The sequence below is a fragment of the Thamnophis elegans genome, chromosome 3 (assembly GCF_009769535.1).
Source record: "Thamnophis elegans isolate rThaEle1 chromosome 3, rThaEle1.pri, whole genome shotgun sequence".
Taxonomy (NCBI): domain Eukaryota; kingdom Metazoa; phylum Chordata; class Lepidosauria; order Squamata; family Colubridae; genus Thamnophis; species Thamnophis elegans.
In genome coordinates this window covers 75,802,085-75,819,108 of record NC_045543.1, presented here as the reverse complement: position 1 = coordinate 75,819,108, position 17,024 = coordinate 75,802,085, and the positions used below count along the sequence as shown (strand labels likewise).

Below are 17,024 nucleotides of genomic sequence, written 5' to 3'. Positions count from 1 at the left end.
TTCCGGTATAGGCTACGTTCCCCCGTCGATCTTGCTTGCCGGCGACTGCGGATTGACGACAGTGTCATAAAAGCGCGCCGCAAAGCAACGGGGAGAAATCCCGAGCGGCGGGATTACAACTCCTAGACTGGAGGGAAACGAAGACGCTAAAGCGGTTCTTCCGGTTCCCAATTGAATCATGCCGGCTGACAGAGCACCATGGAGATTGAGTGGTAGAATGGCTTTATCGAGTCACATCCGTCCTTATGCTTCCAGTGCAGGGTTCCAGTTGGGACCGAAAGCAATGACTGGGAAGCTGTGTTGGTTTGGTTTCCCTGGGATCGAAGCAGCTGCAGATCCGTTCTGCAGCCTCATGCTCCTCCTGAAGAAGTTGGGCAGCTTCCGTAATCCATTAGACTGGGGAGCGAAATATTGGAAGTCCAACCCCGGCGGAGGGTTGGGAAAGACTGGATTACAGGAATTCTGCCGTAGAAGTCCGATTTATGTGTTTGTTTATATATCCCACCTTTCCTTTTAGGAGTTTGAGGGTAGAGCAGGGGTCTCCAACCTTGGCAACTTTAAGTCTGGAGGACTTCAACTCCCATATTCTAGGAATTGAAGTCCACCAGGCTTAAAGTTGCCAAGGTTAAAGACCCCTGGGGTAGAGAGCGCTGTCTCCTCCCTTTCTTCCAATACCACCAACCCAATGAATAGATGGAGCTCATAAAGGGAGAAAATAGGTCCCTGCATTTAGTATCATTATGAACAGAATGACAGACAAATTAACTGCCCAATCTCTTTTTAAAAACTTCCAGTGTTGCAGATTCCACAGCTTCTGGGGGCATGTCGTTCCACTGATTAATTATTCTGTCAGGAAATTTCTCCTTTAGTTCTAGGTTGCTTCTTGTCCTGCCTCCGGATGCTTTAGAGTAGTGGTTACCAAACAGTAGTCCACGGACCATTGGTGGTCCGCAAGAAAATTTTGGTAGTCTGCAGAAAAATTATTTGCATTTTTTGTATTGCACTAAATACTATTTATCTTTTTTTTAAAAAAAATCAGTGGTCGGCGGGATTTAAAATGATGAATTTAGTGGTCACTGAGGTCTGAAAGGTTGGTAACCTCTTCTTTAGAGAATAGCTTGACGCTTGACCCCCCCTTCTTTGTGGCAGCCTCTCAAATATCAGAACACTTCTATCATGCCCCCCCTAATCTTTCTTTTAATTAAAAATTGTTGATCTTCGCTGTATGCTTTTTAGCGTTTCAATGTCTTTTTTTACATCATATGATTTTGATTCTATCCCTGTTAATGCAGTCTGTGTTGGCTGTTTTTGTCTGCTGCAGCACATGGCTGGCTCATATTTAAGTGACTATCCAGTAGAACTCCAAGACTAGTTGCAAATCATTATCAATTGAGCCTACATCTGAAGAATGGTGGTCCTACTTGGGGGAGGTGATGCCTACCTCCCGCTCTGCATTATGGAATTAAAGAGCCTCAGGTGTTGTGCACTTCTCAGTTTGAGCCCCTTAATGAATAAATGCTGTTAGATGGAAGGTTTATTGGATGTCAACTTAAAAGGCATGCCGCTGTAATTTTTTTTGTTTTGTAAACATCAATAGAAGGGGCTAGTTAGGGATTTTCAAAATAGAAAATCATGTCTGTGTGAATGATTGAAACCTGGTGTTTTTGTCGGCATCAGCAAATAAGAAAATTGTTTTGATGGCTTTGTTACAAGGTCTTTTTTAAAAAAAAATGTTTGTTTTGGATTTCTGTATTGTTGCTTTTTTAATGTCCTATTAGTACCTTAGGGTTATGAGAATGTGATGGGAGACCATTCACATTGTTAAAATACATAAATACTGAAAAAATATCTGCAATCCAAAAACAGGAAGGATTGTAGAACAATTTTTCAAACTGCATAAATCAAATCAACATTTTCTGTATGCAACTAGGTTTAAATTTCAATTTTGTTACAACTTGTGATCCTAAACAATTATTTTTGGAAATACTAAGATTCTTCTAGCTGCCAACCTACAGAGCTGTACACGCCATGCATATAAAATAAATAGGGAAAATTTCTATGACCCAAGTGAAGATAATCACATTTTTTCTGATACATCTGATGCCACTCATGGCTGTGTAACAATCAGAAATTAGCAGGTGTGGCCTTCCATTTAAAAAAAAAAAAGACCACTCGTTGAATTACTATGTATGTGGTGGTGATGAATATCCTTGTTATTATTGCAACACTATTGTCACTCGTAATGTGGCCCAGTATTTTTTTCCCCCCTTCAGTGTCATCTTGTGCTGGCTTTAACTGGACTGAAAGAATAAATTAGCAAATTGGTTTCTTAGTTATTTTGTGTACTTGAAAACCATGCTGTAGAGATGCTCTTTACTCATTTGAATCTCCAATTTGAAAAAGATGTTGTATTTATTAAAGTCAAGCGAAAGAGTGTAGATGACCAAATAAGTTCATGATTTAAAGTTTTTTTTTTTTTTAGAGTTTTATTTGGCATTTATAGGCCGCCCTTTTCCCTGAGGGGACTCAGGGCGGCTTACAACTCATGGGAGGGAGTGCAAGACGAAACATAAATGTGAATAAAATAAAATAAAACAGTAAAACACAACATTCATTCAGCATTCGGGCGGGGCGGATTAGGATCTTATCCCCAGGCCTGACGGGATAGCCAGATCTTGAGGGCTGTGCGGAAGGTCTGGACGGTGGTGAGGGTACGAATCTCCACGGGGAGATCGTTCCAAAGGGTCGGAGCTGCTACTGAGAAGGCTCTCCTCCGCGTAGTCGCCAGTCGGCACTGACTGGCGGATGGAATTCGGAGGAGGCCCAGTCTGTGCGATCTGATGGGACGGAGGGAGGTAATCGGCAGAAGGCGGTCTCTCAAGTATTCAGATCCACTACCATGGAGGGCTTTATGGATGGTAAGTAGCACCTTGAAGCGCACCCGGAGATCAACAGGTAGCCAGCGCAGCTCGCGGAGGATAGGTGTTATGTGGGCGAACCGCGGTGCGCCCACAATCACTCGCGCGGCCGCATTCTGGACTAGCTGAAGTCGCCGGATGCTCTTCAAGGGCAGCCCCATGTAGAGCACATTACAGTATTCCAGCCTAGAGATCACAAGGGCTCGAGTGACTGTTGTGAGGGCCTCCCGATTCAGGTAGGGCCGCAACTGGCGCACCAGGCGAACCTGGGCAAATGCCCCCCTGGTCACAGCTGACAAATGATGGTCGAAATTTGAAGTCCCATCTTTTTATGTCATTTTGTGTGGAATAAAAAGAATAGCCACCACCAGATGGCACTCACATTTCAGTCCAAGCAAAGTTATGTTTATATTTGCCTGGAGAATTCAGTATAGTAGTAATATTTTGAATAACGCTTGCAAAGATTAAGCCCTACACACCATTAATACATGTGTTAGACTTTCAAAGTTTTTTACTGCCTGATCATTAGCCTCGCTCTGCTTAATTTCCTTCCTGTGTCTTCCACATGTTCTTTCCATTATAACAAATTCAGGCTAGCCTGTTGTACAGAAGAGTCCCAATGAAGTCTGTCAGATTTTAAGTCAATCTGTAATATCCTTGCAGGAGCAACAATAACTTGCATTATAGCAACCCATCCCTGGGAGATATCCTGGAAAGGAGGAATGATTTGATTGATTTTATAGCAAAGTGTTATATATTGTTGCATGTTGGTAAGCTCTTAACTGCAAAAACTCTTGCATTTCGCTAGTCAAGGCCTACGGTACTTAAAATTATGAAAAGGCCAGATATGCCAATTTTAGGTCTCATTTCTACCACAAATAGAGGAAGAATCTTTTTGGCGAACAATGATTTTCTGGCATTGTAAAGGAATGGGTAATGGGATAAGCATTCCTAGCGCACATAAATTGCATGAATTGTTGTCCCCAATGGTCAACTTGCTAAGCAGAATAAGCAAACAATGTGGTCTGATAGTAATGATGCAACCTTAAGTTGTGTTAAAATGTAAATTATGCACATTAGATATGGCCTTTTAATAGAATATTTCATGCATAAGGTGAACGTGGCCAGCCTAAGACATTTTGTTGCCTGTGAAGACTAGATGACACTATTTTTCCATCATTGAAACTGGTCAAAGTTGGTACAAACTCACAATGAGGTAGTGTGTTCCATCAACCTAACCCTGCAGAATGGTTTAGGGCCGTAATGGCGAACTTACGACACGCATGCCACAGGTGGCACATGGAGCCATTTGTTAGGGCATGCAAGGGTTGCCCTGCCAGCCCCAGCGCACATTTGTGCACTGGCTAGCTGATTTCAGCCCTCATTTTTGGTCATTTTTTGCCCTCCGAAGGCTTCAGGAGGCTTCCCTAAAGCCTCAGGAGGGAGAAAAACAGCCCTACAGACAACCCAGAGGTTTGGGAACGGACTTCCAGGTTCCCCATAGGGCCCTTTTTCACCCACCGGAGGCTTCAGGGAAGCCTCCTGAAGCCTCCAGGGATGGGGTGTTTTTACCCTCCCAATGTTCCTAGAAAGCCACTGGAGCCTGAGGAGGGCGAAAAACAGGTTCATCGCGAGCCAAAGGTGAGGGGGAGGGGAGGGGTCGTGTGCATAGAATTATGGGTGTGGGCACGCCCGTGCACGACCCCGCTGCGCTCCCCTCACTTTTGGCACACAATGGGAAAAACGTTAGCCATCACTGGTTTAGGGAGTTAAATGTATGCTGTGTGGCCAATGGATGGAAATGCTTGGGAAATCCAGAAGGAAAAGCTGGAAGGCTGTAACTGCTGCCTTCTAATGGAATAACTTGAGGCAGTGCACCCTGTCTGGTGGAGTGGGCTGCAGAGTTCCATAATTTACAGAAATACATTTGATTTAGAATAAAGCAAAATGTTTTTTAATGCAACAAACATGGCTACCCCTGAAGAAAACCACACAAATTTTCAGCTGAAATGTATTGTGGACTACAAACAGTTAAATACAATGAAAATACTGTGTTCAGGTAAGATTGTCTTTATGAAAAATGTTATAATAAGCAGGAAGAAGGTAAAGGATGTTTCACAGAAACAGGGTTCCTATTGAACGAGCAGAGCTTGCAGCAGAGATGACAAAAGAATCATGGTGTTATGATTAAAATGAAGTGGGAAAGGAAGAGTTGGAAAAGTTAATTGCATTCTGGGTAGCTCTATGTGAATCGCTCCAATTGAATTCAGTGCATCTTATTTTCAAAAGTGGTTGCAGGATTGCATTTAGAATCAAAGGAAGCTCATGGTAGTTAGGGAGATGAATATTGATACTCCTATGTACAATATCACATTCTGCAATCTGTAGATCTCACAACTTCTCCAGCCTGATGCAAATACTCAAGAGATCTCCTTATTTGAAAATTGATTGCCCGGTGAAATGGAAAACCATTTGGAAAAAGAAAGGCAGTTCAAACCTAATTCACCGTTTGGCATGGCAATCTGTAAAATAGCCAGCAAACACTGAACCAAGCGTTCATGAATAGTCAGAACAACTCTTAGATAATGTTTATTGTTTCAATTAGAAACAATTGCTTTATCATAATGTGCTATTTCTATCGTAGAATTAATTGTAATGGTTTAGGGAAATGACTGCAGTTGCTATAACTAAATAAAAATTTTATTCTAGAGTCGCCCGCCCTTTTCATCGTTACTGATTACGTAGTTTCTTTTGATAAATATAATCCCTAGCTCCTTATTGAACATTTCAAGATAAAGTAGCTCTGGAATTGAGTTTATAAGATTCTTTTTACGTCTCAACAATGGAAAAAGCAAAAAAAGATTAATGGATAATTCATCTTGGTATAACAATAAGCAAGGTAAAAAAAGGTTTATGTTAACAAGATCAGTCAAGGCTGTATTATTTCTTGCTTGTCAAACAATGTCATGTTGTTACATTAGGTCATGTCTTGTCTTGCTTTTTAAGACACTGAAGATCTGTGAATTTCTAACATACTGTATATACTCGAGTATAAGCCTAGTTTTTCAGCCCACTTTTTGGGCTGAAAAAAGCCGCCTCGGCTTATACTCGAGTCAGTGAAAAATTTGCCCGAAATGGAGGAGAAAAAGGGGCGGGGCCATGCCGCTGGGTGACACTCGTGAATGGCCCAGTGCCCCTGTGAGTTTCCCCTCCCTCTGTGTCAGTTTGCCGCGCAGCGCGCACCGCACCATCCCCCCTCCTCACGTTCTAATGTAATGCAGGGCTGTCTTACGATTCCCCTTCCTCCCCCTCCTGCCGCTCTGCAACGATGTCCCACCTCCTCCTTGGTATGGCAAGCAGCCACATAGCGATGTCCCACCTCCTCTGGTACAGTGATCCAATGATAGGAATCACTGTGCCGTGTGTCATAGGAGGCGGGACATCGCTCCCGCGGCTGCACGGGACATCATCATCACAGCGGGACATCAGCATCATGAGGTGAGTGAAGTATTTCATTGAATACACCGCTAGTTTACTGTTTTTCTTTGAAATAAATATTCAAAAACATTATTGGTATCTATTTTTATTTTTGAAATTTACCGGTAGCTGCTGCATTTTCCACCCTAGGCTTATACTCGAGTCAATAACTTTTCCAGTTTTTTGTGGTAAAATTAGGTGCCTCGGCTTATATTCGGGTCGGCCTATACTCGAGTATATACGGTAGTTAAATCTGGTAAGATTACACTGAAGAGGGAAGTCAGACATTCCTATCTATCTATCTATCTATCTATCTATCTATCTATCTATCTATCTATCTATCTATCTATCTATCTATCTAGCCATCCATCCATCCATCCATCCATCCATCCATCCATCCATCCATCCATCCATCCATCCATCCATTATCGTCATCTAGCTAGCTAGCTATTTCTCATCATCTACCTATCAATCATCTATGTCAGGGGTGTCAAACTGGTGGCCCGCAGGCCAGATGTGTCATTCACAGGCCACACCCACCCCAGCTCTGCAAAAGGGAAAAAGTCATGAAATATCATGTAACAGCAACCCCGCAAATTTAACACCCATGATCTATAGGTTAACCAGTCATTTATCATTTATCGTCTAACTGTCATCTATCTATTGATCTATCATCTAAATTTATATGCTGCCCATCTTCCTCTGCAAAGCTTCCTTGGGCCTTTAAATGTTTTTTATTATTCAATCCATATGAATGTGTTGCCCTACTTACATATTTAAACTATGCCAAATGCTAGTTTTGATGGGAGGACAATTACTCTTTTTTCACACATCTTTTTTCTTTCCTTATTTGTGGGTATGGTGGGTATGGTCACGCCTTGAAGCAGTTATACAACACTCGATTACCTTTCACTGCCAAATGCTTTTGGAAATGCTCCATTTAATAATTTTTGCTGCGTATTTTCAGCTAATTCTGTCTGAGAGTGATGCTTTTAAAACTGATAGTCTGAGATAAAGCCAAATACTGGCTATTGGCTGGTTGTCTTTTTTTTTGTGATGACAGATGCAAGTTTCATTTTGAGTTATCTAAAACAGAATGTTCACTGATTTCAAACAGTAATGAAACATGAAGCATTTGGGAATCCTATCTTGTTTTTCAAGGAAGCTTAATTTTCTTATTTAGATTCTAAGGGTTTTTTCCATGGAAGCCGAGTTATCCCTTATTATCTTTGAAGATTTGCATCTTTTTTTATTTAAATGTCTAGTTAAGTAAAGTTATGTATCTAAATTGCCTGATTATTTCCTCAGGTTTTTTTTAATGATTTTGGGCCATCGATCTGCCGCTCACTCATAGCAATTTACCCTTTCAGGTCTTCAATAGCGCATTCATTAACACTGCAACTGAGTCCATCTACTGTACTTTGGTTGTCTGGTTGTCTTCTTTCCTTTCCTTCCACCTTTCCCAGCATTACAACTTTCTCCAAAAAGCTTAGTCTTTGCATAATGTGTCTGAAGAAGGATAACTTAATCATGGTCAAGACTCCAGGTAAATTTGTATTTTCTTGGCTATATCCATAGTGTTCTCAGAAATATCCCATACCCAAATTCTGAAGTGTCTACTATTTCTATTCCTGCTTCTTTAAGTCTATTTTTTCCTTCATAGACCATCACAGGGAATACATTGCTTGCACTATTATGATCTTTGTAGACACATCGCAGCATCTGAATATCTTTTTCAAAGCCTTCAATAGGAAATATAGAGCTATCATTTATGGGATGCATAATATATAGATGACTTTCTTTTTTTCTTGCTACGTTCACTAATTTCCTTGAAATTGTGGAGATTATTCAGGTCTTTGATCTAAATTCTGTTTTTAAATCTGTATTCTGCAAGTCTTTGTGATGCTCTGAGGTCAGTTTAGCTTGCCTTTTGCTTTCCCCCATTACCACTTGTGATCAAGATTGTAGGAATTTTAGTATTGTATAGCACACCTTACAGATTGAAATACATGTGCTGTAAACAACCAGAAGTATGTAATCCAAATGATAACCTTTATGTACTGTAGGTTTCCAAGAACCTGGAATTAAATTGAGATAACCCTGATTTTTCAAAGGACGTAAATACATTTGCTTTGATTATTTGTTCTGTATCTGTCTAGCCTTTTCTTCAGCTTACACTTATCAGTGAAATTCAAAGGGCTCTCTGTTGTGTGTCTTTCTCTACAAATTTCTGGGAATTTATCTTACATGATCTTGCTAGCTATCCAGGGCCATATGTGGGCAAAGGGCTGGACACAACTGATGTAGAGAGACTAATTATATCCTAATTGTAAAGAAATACCTATCTATTGATTGATCTATCCTCTCTCTCTCCCTTCCCCCCCCCTCTCTCTCTCAGCAAGGGAGTCCTAGATATAAAGAATACTTATTTGTAACTTTCAGTAAATACCTTGATTTGTTATATTGTTATATTCATGGACACATTACAATTATTATCTTATGGATTATGCTTGATTGATCACCTGTGCAGTTAATTGGTTTGAAATAAATGAAGCTTTCTATCTTTCAGTTTATCAACCATATTACACCCAACAGGTTAGGAAGATTAATGTAGGATTTCTTACAGTAGCTGCTTAATAGGATTGTATTGAGGGCAGAAATTTGAGTTTTCCAAAGCTAAGATGCAACAATAGAAAGAGTAAGTGATTAGGGAGCTATGGAACTAAAATACTAGTTGTGATTTGACAGATTATTGATTATGCTTTGCTCTAGCAGCAGTGAGCACCCTTCTCTCATTTACTTTTCAATCTTCCCGTGAAAAGGGAACCATATTACCCAAGGAACAGTCTCACCCCAATGGGTTTAGCCCATCACACCCAAGCCGGCAGAAGAGGCATGTTGCAGACCCTGTTGATTTGGCTTTGGCTGATGCAGTCCAGGAGAAGAGCCTTTTCTGCTGTGGCTCCCACTCTCTGGAACATCATGCTCCCAGAAGTGGGAGGTGAGCCCTTTTGACTTTCCAAAAGGACTTGAAGACATGGCTCTGCCAGCTGGCATGGGGCCCCAATGGGGGAGTGACATCCTGGAGGTGGTTAATGGATTAGGTGTGACCCACATTCTCCCCGTGTGCACTTGTTCTTTTCCTCTGCATCCTGGTCAATTTAATTGTAACCCAAATTTAAATTTCTGATGTCTATTTATTAACTTAGTGATATTTTTATTGAATTCTTGTATTCCTCCTTGACAAGATGAGTGGCTTTAAGTTTTTTTTTTAAGAAACAGAACAAGTTTAGTTGCTTTTTCCCAAACAAGTGCTGGAATTAAGGTGCACTAAATAACACCTTATTCAAGTTTCTGGTAGATGACTTCATGTCAATTATTTTTTCCAGATTTTTGCATACTTCTCTTTTTTTGAAGCTCTAAACAATCCCTTGCAAAGTCCTAAACAATGATTCCATGTGAAATAGAATTTCATGGTTAAATACGTCAGACTGCATCCATTTGGACATAAAACTTGACCAATTAAATGACCAACTAGAAACTCAAAATGAAAGTGAGAGGACTGGGGAAGGATGGTGGTGATGGTGGTTATAATACATTTTTGAACATCACTCTGTTAAAACCTCTTTATATTTTACATATATTTTGTATATATTTCCATACTATATACAAATGGATGCAGAGGTTATATGCTCTTCAATCTAAAATTCATTTTAAGATTTTAAGAAGGCTGGATTGTTGAGTAATTCACAGGAGTTGTTTCTCTCCCCCTCCCTCCACCATTAACATTGTTATAGGTTGGTGACATCCATCAAGTAAGTACTCTAATGCCATTTGCCACAAGGTAGTTAATTATTTATTATTGGCTAGCTGAAAATAAACTCTAGATATTTAAATGTTTTAATATTTAAATTACATTGCCCATACTAAAACAGATTGAAGTATAATAGTAGCTTTTTGTTCATATTATTTACACACACACACACACACACACACACACACACACACGGTAGGTTATATGTTAAAAATATTTCAGGAAAAGGAATAAAAGAGAAAGTAATGTCAGCATTACAAAGAGAAACCAAATACAATCTCCTGTAACAATCCAATTTCACTTAAGTTTGAACAAAGAGAATGATTGTCCCAAAGATGCTTTTTCCAAAAGGCAACTGGACTTTCTTGGTTTTTGCTTTGAAAACGTTTTGCTTTTCTCATTCAAGAAGTAAAATGTTTCGAAAGAAAAAAAAACAAGAAAGTCCAGGTGCCTTTTGGAAAAAGCACTTTTGGGGCACCCATGACCTGGATGATTGAAAATCTCCATTGACAAACAGAAAAATTCCAAAGAGCAATGTGGGACTAACATTTCAAATTTATACAGTACATATTTACTTGCTCCGGCTGATTCTACTATAACAAAATTTCAAAGTAAAAATGCTACATCAACCAAGTATCATTTATTCATTACAGTGGATTACAGTTCCAAACAGATGTGTTTAAACGCTGGAGATATACATCTGAAAAAATAGTTTTCACAAATATTATACAATTTGTAGAAAATATTTTTTTAATACGTACATACAGATTTCACAGAAGCAGCAATGCCAATATGCTCGTATTTAACTGTTCATAGACTCCTTGGTTTGTTTATAATCCTGGCTGTTCTTCTAGCAGGTTAGTTTCATCAAATCTAAGCGTACCTATGAAAATGTTTCAAAAAGTAAAAGTTGGATGATGCATACAAGATGTTTCAGTAGATAGAATTTGCACAATGACAGCTCTATCTGGATGCATGCAATGGCATAATGAAAGCCACATGCCTTCGTTTATTTTCACTGAAATCACCAGATGGCCATAAATCTAATTTGTATCATATCGTGGTGGCCACATCATCACATTCACAATTACGATCACAATGAAGACATTATGAGAAAACTGAAGATTAAAGGGTACCCAACTTTACATCAAACCGAGTGGGGGAAACAAAGTACGAAAATTGGAAAGATGGGGTGGGGTCCCCCCCCCCTATAGTCACTTATAGATGGCAAACATTTATGCTCTGGGTTCAATGCTAATAAGCAATGTTTCTTCTTCCTAACAAGAGACAGCATTAGATGTTTACTTATGCATTCTAAAATAGAAATCATGTCATAATTCGTAACAATTACTATGAATCAAAGCTCAAGGTTTCTTACCTAAAGAATGGATTCTTTAAATCAAGCACATTTCCTGATTTAAAGCCTGTCTCATCCACTATGGCAACAATCTGGATGTCATAACTCTGCCTGCATCATAAATAGGAAATACAGTTTTAATGTAAGCAATTGGTTATGTAATCTTTATTGAACAATAAGTAGGTTGATACTCTGGTTTTGATCATTTGACCCTGGAATGAAATTACTGTTTTGTGCTGTTTTGTACACATTCTCCTGAACTTTTTTTCATAAAAATGTATTAGCAGTGCTGAATTTGGGAGTGAGGGTTTTCCAATGCATCCAATGCAGAAATATTTGGGTTCTGTCATGGGTTTATGTCACTGCAAAAACAAAGGGATTGAATGTAGGAATTAATGTAGCTGTGAGGGGTCCTTGATGCTCTCTGAACTTGTTTTGTTTTCTTGTAGACGTTTCATTACCCAAGCTAGGTAACGTCATCAGCAAACTCCACTCCTTGCTAGAACTGATGACGTTACCTAGTTTGGGTAATGAAGCATCTGCAAGAAAACAAGCAAGCTCAGAGAGTACCAAGGACGCCTCATTTCAACCCTGAGCTACAAATGTTCTCTTTCATTGGTAATGCATTTGTCTTTGTAATACATATTTTTGAGACTTCAGAAGCAAAGTTTTGAAGAATTAGCTCACGCATCATTAGTGCATAACGTTATCAGTAATGTTGTAAATAATGTTAAGATAAAATTGAACTATTACAAATAAGTCCCTTTGGTAGAATTAACCCTTGAGTTACAACTATTTATTTAACTACAGTTATGGCAGCTTCAGAAAAGTGTCTTATGACCCATCCTCAAAGTTATGACAGGAAAACAGAATTCTACAGCTGATTCAGAAAGTGTACACACCCCTGTTAAAAAGCCAAGTGTTTGAGATGTAAAAAAAAAAAATCAGACCAAGATAAATCACTTCAGAGTTTTTCCACCTTTCATATAACTTATACCGTAAACTATACCAGTGATGGCGAACGTTTTCAGTACCGAGTGCCCAAACCAGAATGTGTGTGCGTATATGTGCCAGAGCACCGGAAACCCGAAGACCAGCTGCCTGGTGCGCATGGGTATGCTGGCCACTGGTCTTTGGGTTTCTGGCACACGCATGCATGCCGGCCACCTGGTCTTCACACACGCCAGAGTGCCGTAAACCCAAAGACCAGCTGGCTGGTGCACATGCCCACAGAGAGGGCTCTGCCAGAGGTGGCACACATGCCATAGGTTCACCATCATGGAACTTGACAATTCAATTGAAAAACATGCTAATTGTTCAGGACGAAAAAAAAATTACAATAACACTGGTTCTTTGGAAGTTGTTACGTCTTCCATGGCAGTCGTTTTGTGAATGGGGAGGTCCTTCAGGCAACCATTGGGCAAGGACACTCATAGATGTCTTCAGATGTGCCCACCAGCCTCCCAAAGGTGGAGATTCTGAACATCCACAACAACTAACCTCTGGTGCACTGGTTCTTATTTATATCTATTATTTTTTTGGAGGTCCTGCTAGCATTTTTTTTCCTAGCTAACCACATCTGCTGCTACATCAGATTGCCCAAAATACACCTCTATTGACTCCACCAGTGTTAAAAGTAACAGGAAACAACTAGCAATAGCAATAGCAGTTAGACTTATATACCGCTTCATAGGGCTTTCAGCCCTCTCTAAGCGGTTTACAGAGTCAGCATATCGCCCCCACAGTCTGGGTCCTCATTTCACCCACCTCGGAAGGATGGAAGGCTGAGTCCAACTTGAGCCGGTGAGATTAGAACCGCTGAACTGCAGATTACAGTCAGCTGAAGTGGCCTGCAGTATTGCACCCTAACCACTGCACCACCTCAGCTCTAATGTTATTCCACTAAAAATAATTATTCCATTAGAAATTACATAAGACAGCTGGGACAGAATTAACCTTTCGTACAACCTTGAAAGAAATCTACTTACCGTTTATTTGCTACAAATAAGACTTCCCCTGAAAGTGTCTCCCCTTCTTTGGCAAAGAGAGGAGTTTGAAAAAGGCAGCGCACTTGATACCAATGGGTCAGAGGCTCTGTTGGAGCAGTGGAGAGCCAAACGGTTACCCTTAAAATGAGAAAACAATGGGAGGACATGGAAATTAAGGTTGCTGTAAAGCAATTTTCTGAATGTTCAAAAAAAGAAAAAGATAATAGCACAGTTCCTACATTGTTATTTTGAGAACAGATGGAACTTCCCCCTAACAGAAAGAGTTATAGTTCCTAAAACAAATGCTTTCTTAAGCAGATTTATGGTCTAAATAAGGTAAAGGTTCCCCTCGCACATATGTGCTAGTCATTCCCGACTCTAGGAGGCAGTGCTCATCTGTTTCAAAGCCGAAGAGCCAGCACTGTCCGAAGATGTCTCTGTGGTCATGTGGCCGGCATGATTGAATGCTGAAGGTGCACGGAAAGCTGTTACCGTCCCACCAAAGGTGGTTCCTATTTTTCTACTTGCATTTTTTACATGCTTTTGAACTGCTAGGTTGGTAGAAGCTGGGATAAGTAATGGGAGCTCACTGTGCTAGGGATTTGAATCACCAAATTGCCGTCTTTTATGATCAACAAGCACAGCATTTCAGCCACTGAGCCACTGAGCCACTTTGTCCCTTTACTGGTCTAAATATATGCTTTAAAAATATACTCTAAAACAGCAGCCCCCAACTTTTTGGGCACCGGGGAACCAGTTCCATGGAGAAAGGTTTTTCCACGGACTGGAGTGGGCATGGTTTTGCATGCTGCCTATATCCCACTGACATGACGCAGCCTGATTGTGGCATGCCATCAACCGATGCTCTTCCATGGACTGGGCTTGGAGACCCCTGCTCTAAAATGACAAAATAGACTTAGAGTCAGGTAACACATTCAAGGCTAACTAGTTTCATTGTGGCATAAGTTTCTGATGATGGGAGCTTTTGCTTTCAAAATCATATGTAGCTATAATGTTGGTCAATCCTGAAGGTACAGTGAGATTCCCAGTCTATTTTATTGCCATGGATTTTGGATTCTTTCCTTTCCTCCCATCTGTCTTGTAAAGTATTAATTTTTGGATGATATCCTAAATCCACTCAGGATATGTTTTGTTTTGATTGACCGCATTCTCTAAAACAGCCTCAATTAGTATTCATTTTTGATGTGGCCAACTTAATCAAAGTTAGAAAGAAGGGAAAAATACATACAGTGAGCCAACAAATGCCACATCAAACCAAAATGCCAAGCCGTGAATTAATCCAGATTGCATCATTTGAAATACAAAAGGGATTTCCACTCTGCAGAAGGAAATAAGAAAAGATTAACAACATAATTAGAAAACTGCAATTAAAAATATGAAAGTGTCATGAAGATCAGCATTCTTAAAATCTTTGATTAGAAATTAAATTAAATAGGTTTTCATCCAAGGAATTGTATCAAAAGTAATAGCTTTTCTGGATTAAATATTTACTAAGCATATTTACTAAATTTAGCACTATGCAGTCCTAAAAAAAATGACTGGAGTCCAAAAGAAAATTAATTTACTTCAGTTGAGGCCATCAACACCCACAGACAAAAAAAATAATAATTCCTAGGTTCTCGTTACAAGACCAAATTTTGTGTTTCAAGAACACATTTTAGAAGCAACATCAGAATGGAAGGAGTGGCTATAACAATTTTTGTTATCCAATTATCTAAGACCTGTCTAAATTGGATGGCATACAATAAAATGCCAATGCACATGGATTGGGTCACTTTATACTAAAACCATCCACTCTAAATAACTATAATACTATTGTTATTTTAGTAGAGCACTTTTTTCCCCCTTCCATTCAATTGTGTCCAATTCTTGGAGACTGCTTGGACTATTCCCTGCAGTTTTCTTGGCAAGGTTTTTCAGCAGAGGTTTGCTATTGCCTCCTTCCTAGGGCTTAGAGCAGTGTTTCTCAACCTTGGCAACTTGAAGATGTCCAGACTTCAACTCCCAGAATTCCCCAGCCAGCGAATTCTGGGAGTTGAAGTCCGGACATCTTCAAGTTGCCAAGGTTGAGAAACATGGCTTAGAGAAAATGATTGGCCTAAGGTCATCCAGCTGGCTTTGTGTCTATGGCAGGATTGGAACTTAGGGTCTCCTGTTTTCTAGCCTGCTGCCTTAACCAGACTGGCTTTCTAGAGCACATTATTCTAGGATAAGAAAGAACTACATATTTTGAGTGTATCCCCACAGTGACTAGCTTTCGAATAAAGCGAAAACTATACCAACAAATAGTGGTTTAAAATTGAACAGGGTGAAATGGGACGATAGACTCTCACCTATGCAAATCTTCCTCTTCAGCTTCTAGAAAACTGACAGTGTATTTCACAGTCCGGGCCATCAAAATTCTAATGTCAAATGTGTCCTGCAAATAAAAATGGAAAAGAAAGAACACATATTATGATCTAGAGTAAGGTTAAAAACTAGGTCTGACAACTTCCATATGAAATCCCAATGTTAAATATAAAAATAAATTTGTTGAAATCTTGTGAAATTAATGTTTTCACATGATTTTTCATTTTAAGATAGAATCTCAAGGTTTTATGAGATATTTGCATTTTCATGTGAGATTTTTACATTCTCTAATGGGACTAGGCAATATCGTAGTGGGTGTGCACGTGTGTAAGAAACAAACTGGCGGTAAGCTTAAGAATTCCTTCCTTCAACCCAACACCAACACCAAGCCAAGCCAAAATAAATGTTAAGTCTCCTTCAAGTCAAACTAAGTTCCTGTTTTCTTCTTTGGCAAGTCCATTCTGTTTTCTTAGTAGCATGGAAGTGATTTATTACTGCCAATGTCTAAGATTATTTTTTTACAACCCAGTCTAGCCTACAGCTCTGATATTTCCTACAAATCGCTCATCCAGGTAATAACCCATCCAGGTAATTATCAAGTATATAAAACTTTGGGACCAGTCAAAGTAATCTTGAGGTGTAAAAGAGGCAAAAACTATTTATTATTATATAATAGAAATTGGCACATTGTAGAGAAACAAATAGCAGCTCCAGAGCTCTAGGCAGCCCTACATAATTCCACTTAATCTCCCCCCCCTCTTGTTTTTGGGACAAAAAATAGTGAATATAAAGAATATACGTTTTCATAAATTAACCTTATGCCTCTTACTTAAAAATCATTTTCATAAACATGTTCTACATAAACTCTTCTTGTCCAAATAAAATCCCCTGAATTCATTTCAACAATAAATTATAGATTTTTCATTATTTTGGATCAGATTATCATAAATTACAGCTCTTAAAACATTAGCAATATTTGTCACTGATGAATATTTTCAAGCAATCAAATAACACATATACTCCCACTACTGTCTGGGCCTGTGACAAAACAAATTAACAAAGAGTCACAGGAGATTTAGCAATATGGTTAAAGGTTTTGG

The 17,024-nt window shown here is 39.4% G+C and overlaps 2 protein-coding genes across 3 annotated transcripts in view; both read right to left on the bottom strand.

Moving 5' to 3' along the window:
* PUM3 (pumilio RNA binding family member 3) overlaps positions 1-35 on the bottom strand; it is a 33,842-nt gene extending 33,807 nt beyond the window's left edge. For both annotated transcript variants that reach the window (XM_032213942.1, XM_032213943.1), the window contains exon 1: positions 1-35. This exon is cut by the window's left edge and continues 59 nt beyond it. The gene's annotated coding sequence lies outside the window, so the exon portion shown is untranslated.
* A 10,913-nt stretch (positions 36-10,948) lies between these two features.
* LOC116505353 (histone-arginine methyltransferase CARM1-like) overlaps positions 10,949-17,024 on the bottom strand; it is a 54,181-nt gene continuing 48,105 nt past the window's right edge. The window contains exons 9-13 of the mRNA XM_032212536.1: positions 15,909-15,994; positions 14,804-14,893; positions 13,555-13,692; positions 11,588-11,677; positions 10,949-11,092 (exon numbers count right to left, since the gene is read on the bottom strand). Of these exons, the coding sequence (XP_032068427.1) occupies positions 11,083-11,092; positions 11,588-11,677; positions 13,555-13,692; positions 14,804-14,893; positions 15,909-15,994 (414 nt within the window). The 3' untranslated portion in view covers positions 10,949-11,082. The remainder of the gene's footprint in view (positions 11,093-11,587; positions 11,678-13,554; positions 13,693-14,803; positions 14,894-15,908; positions 15,995-17,024) is intronic.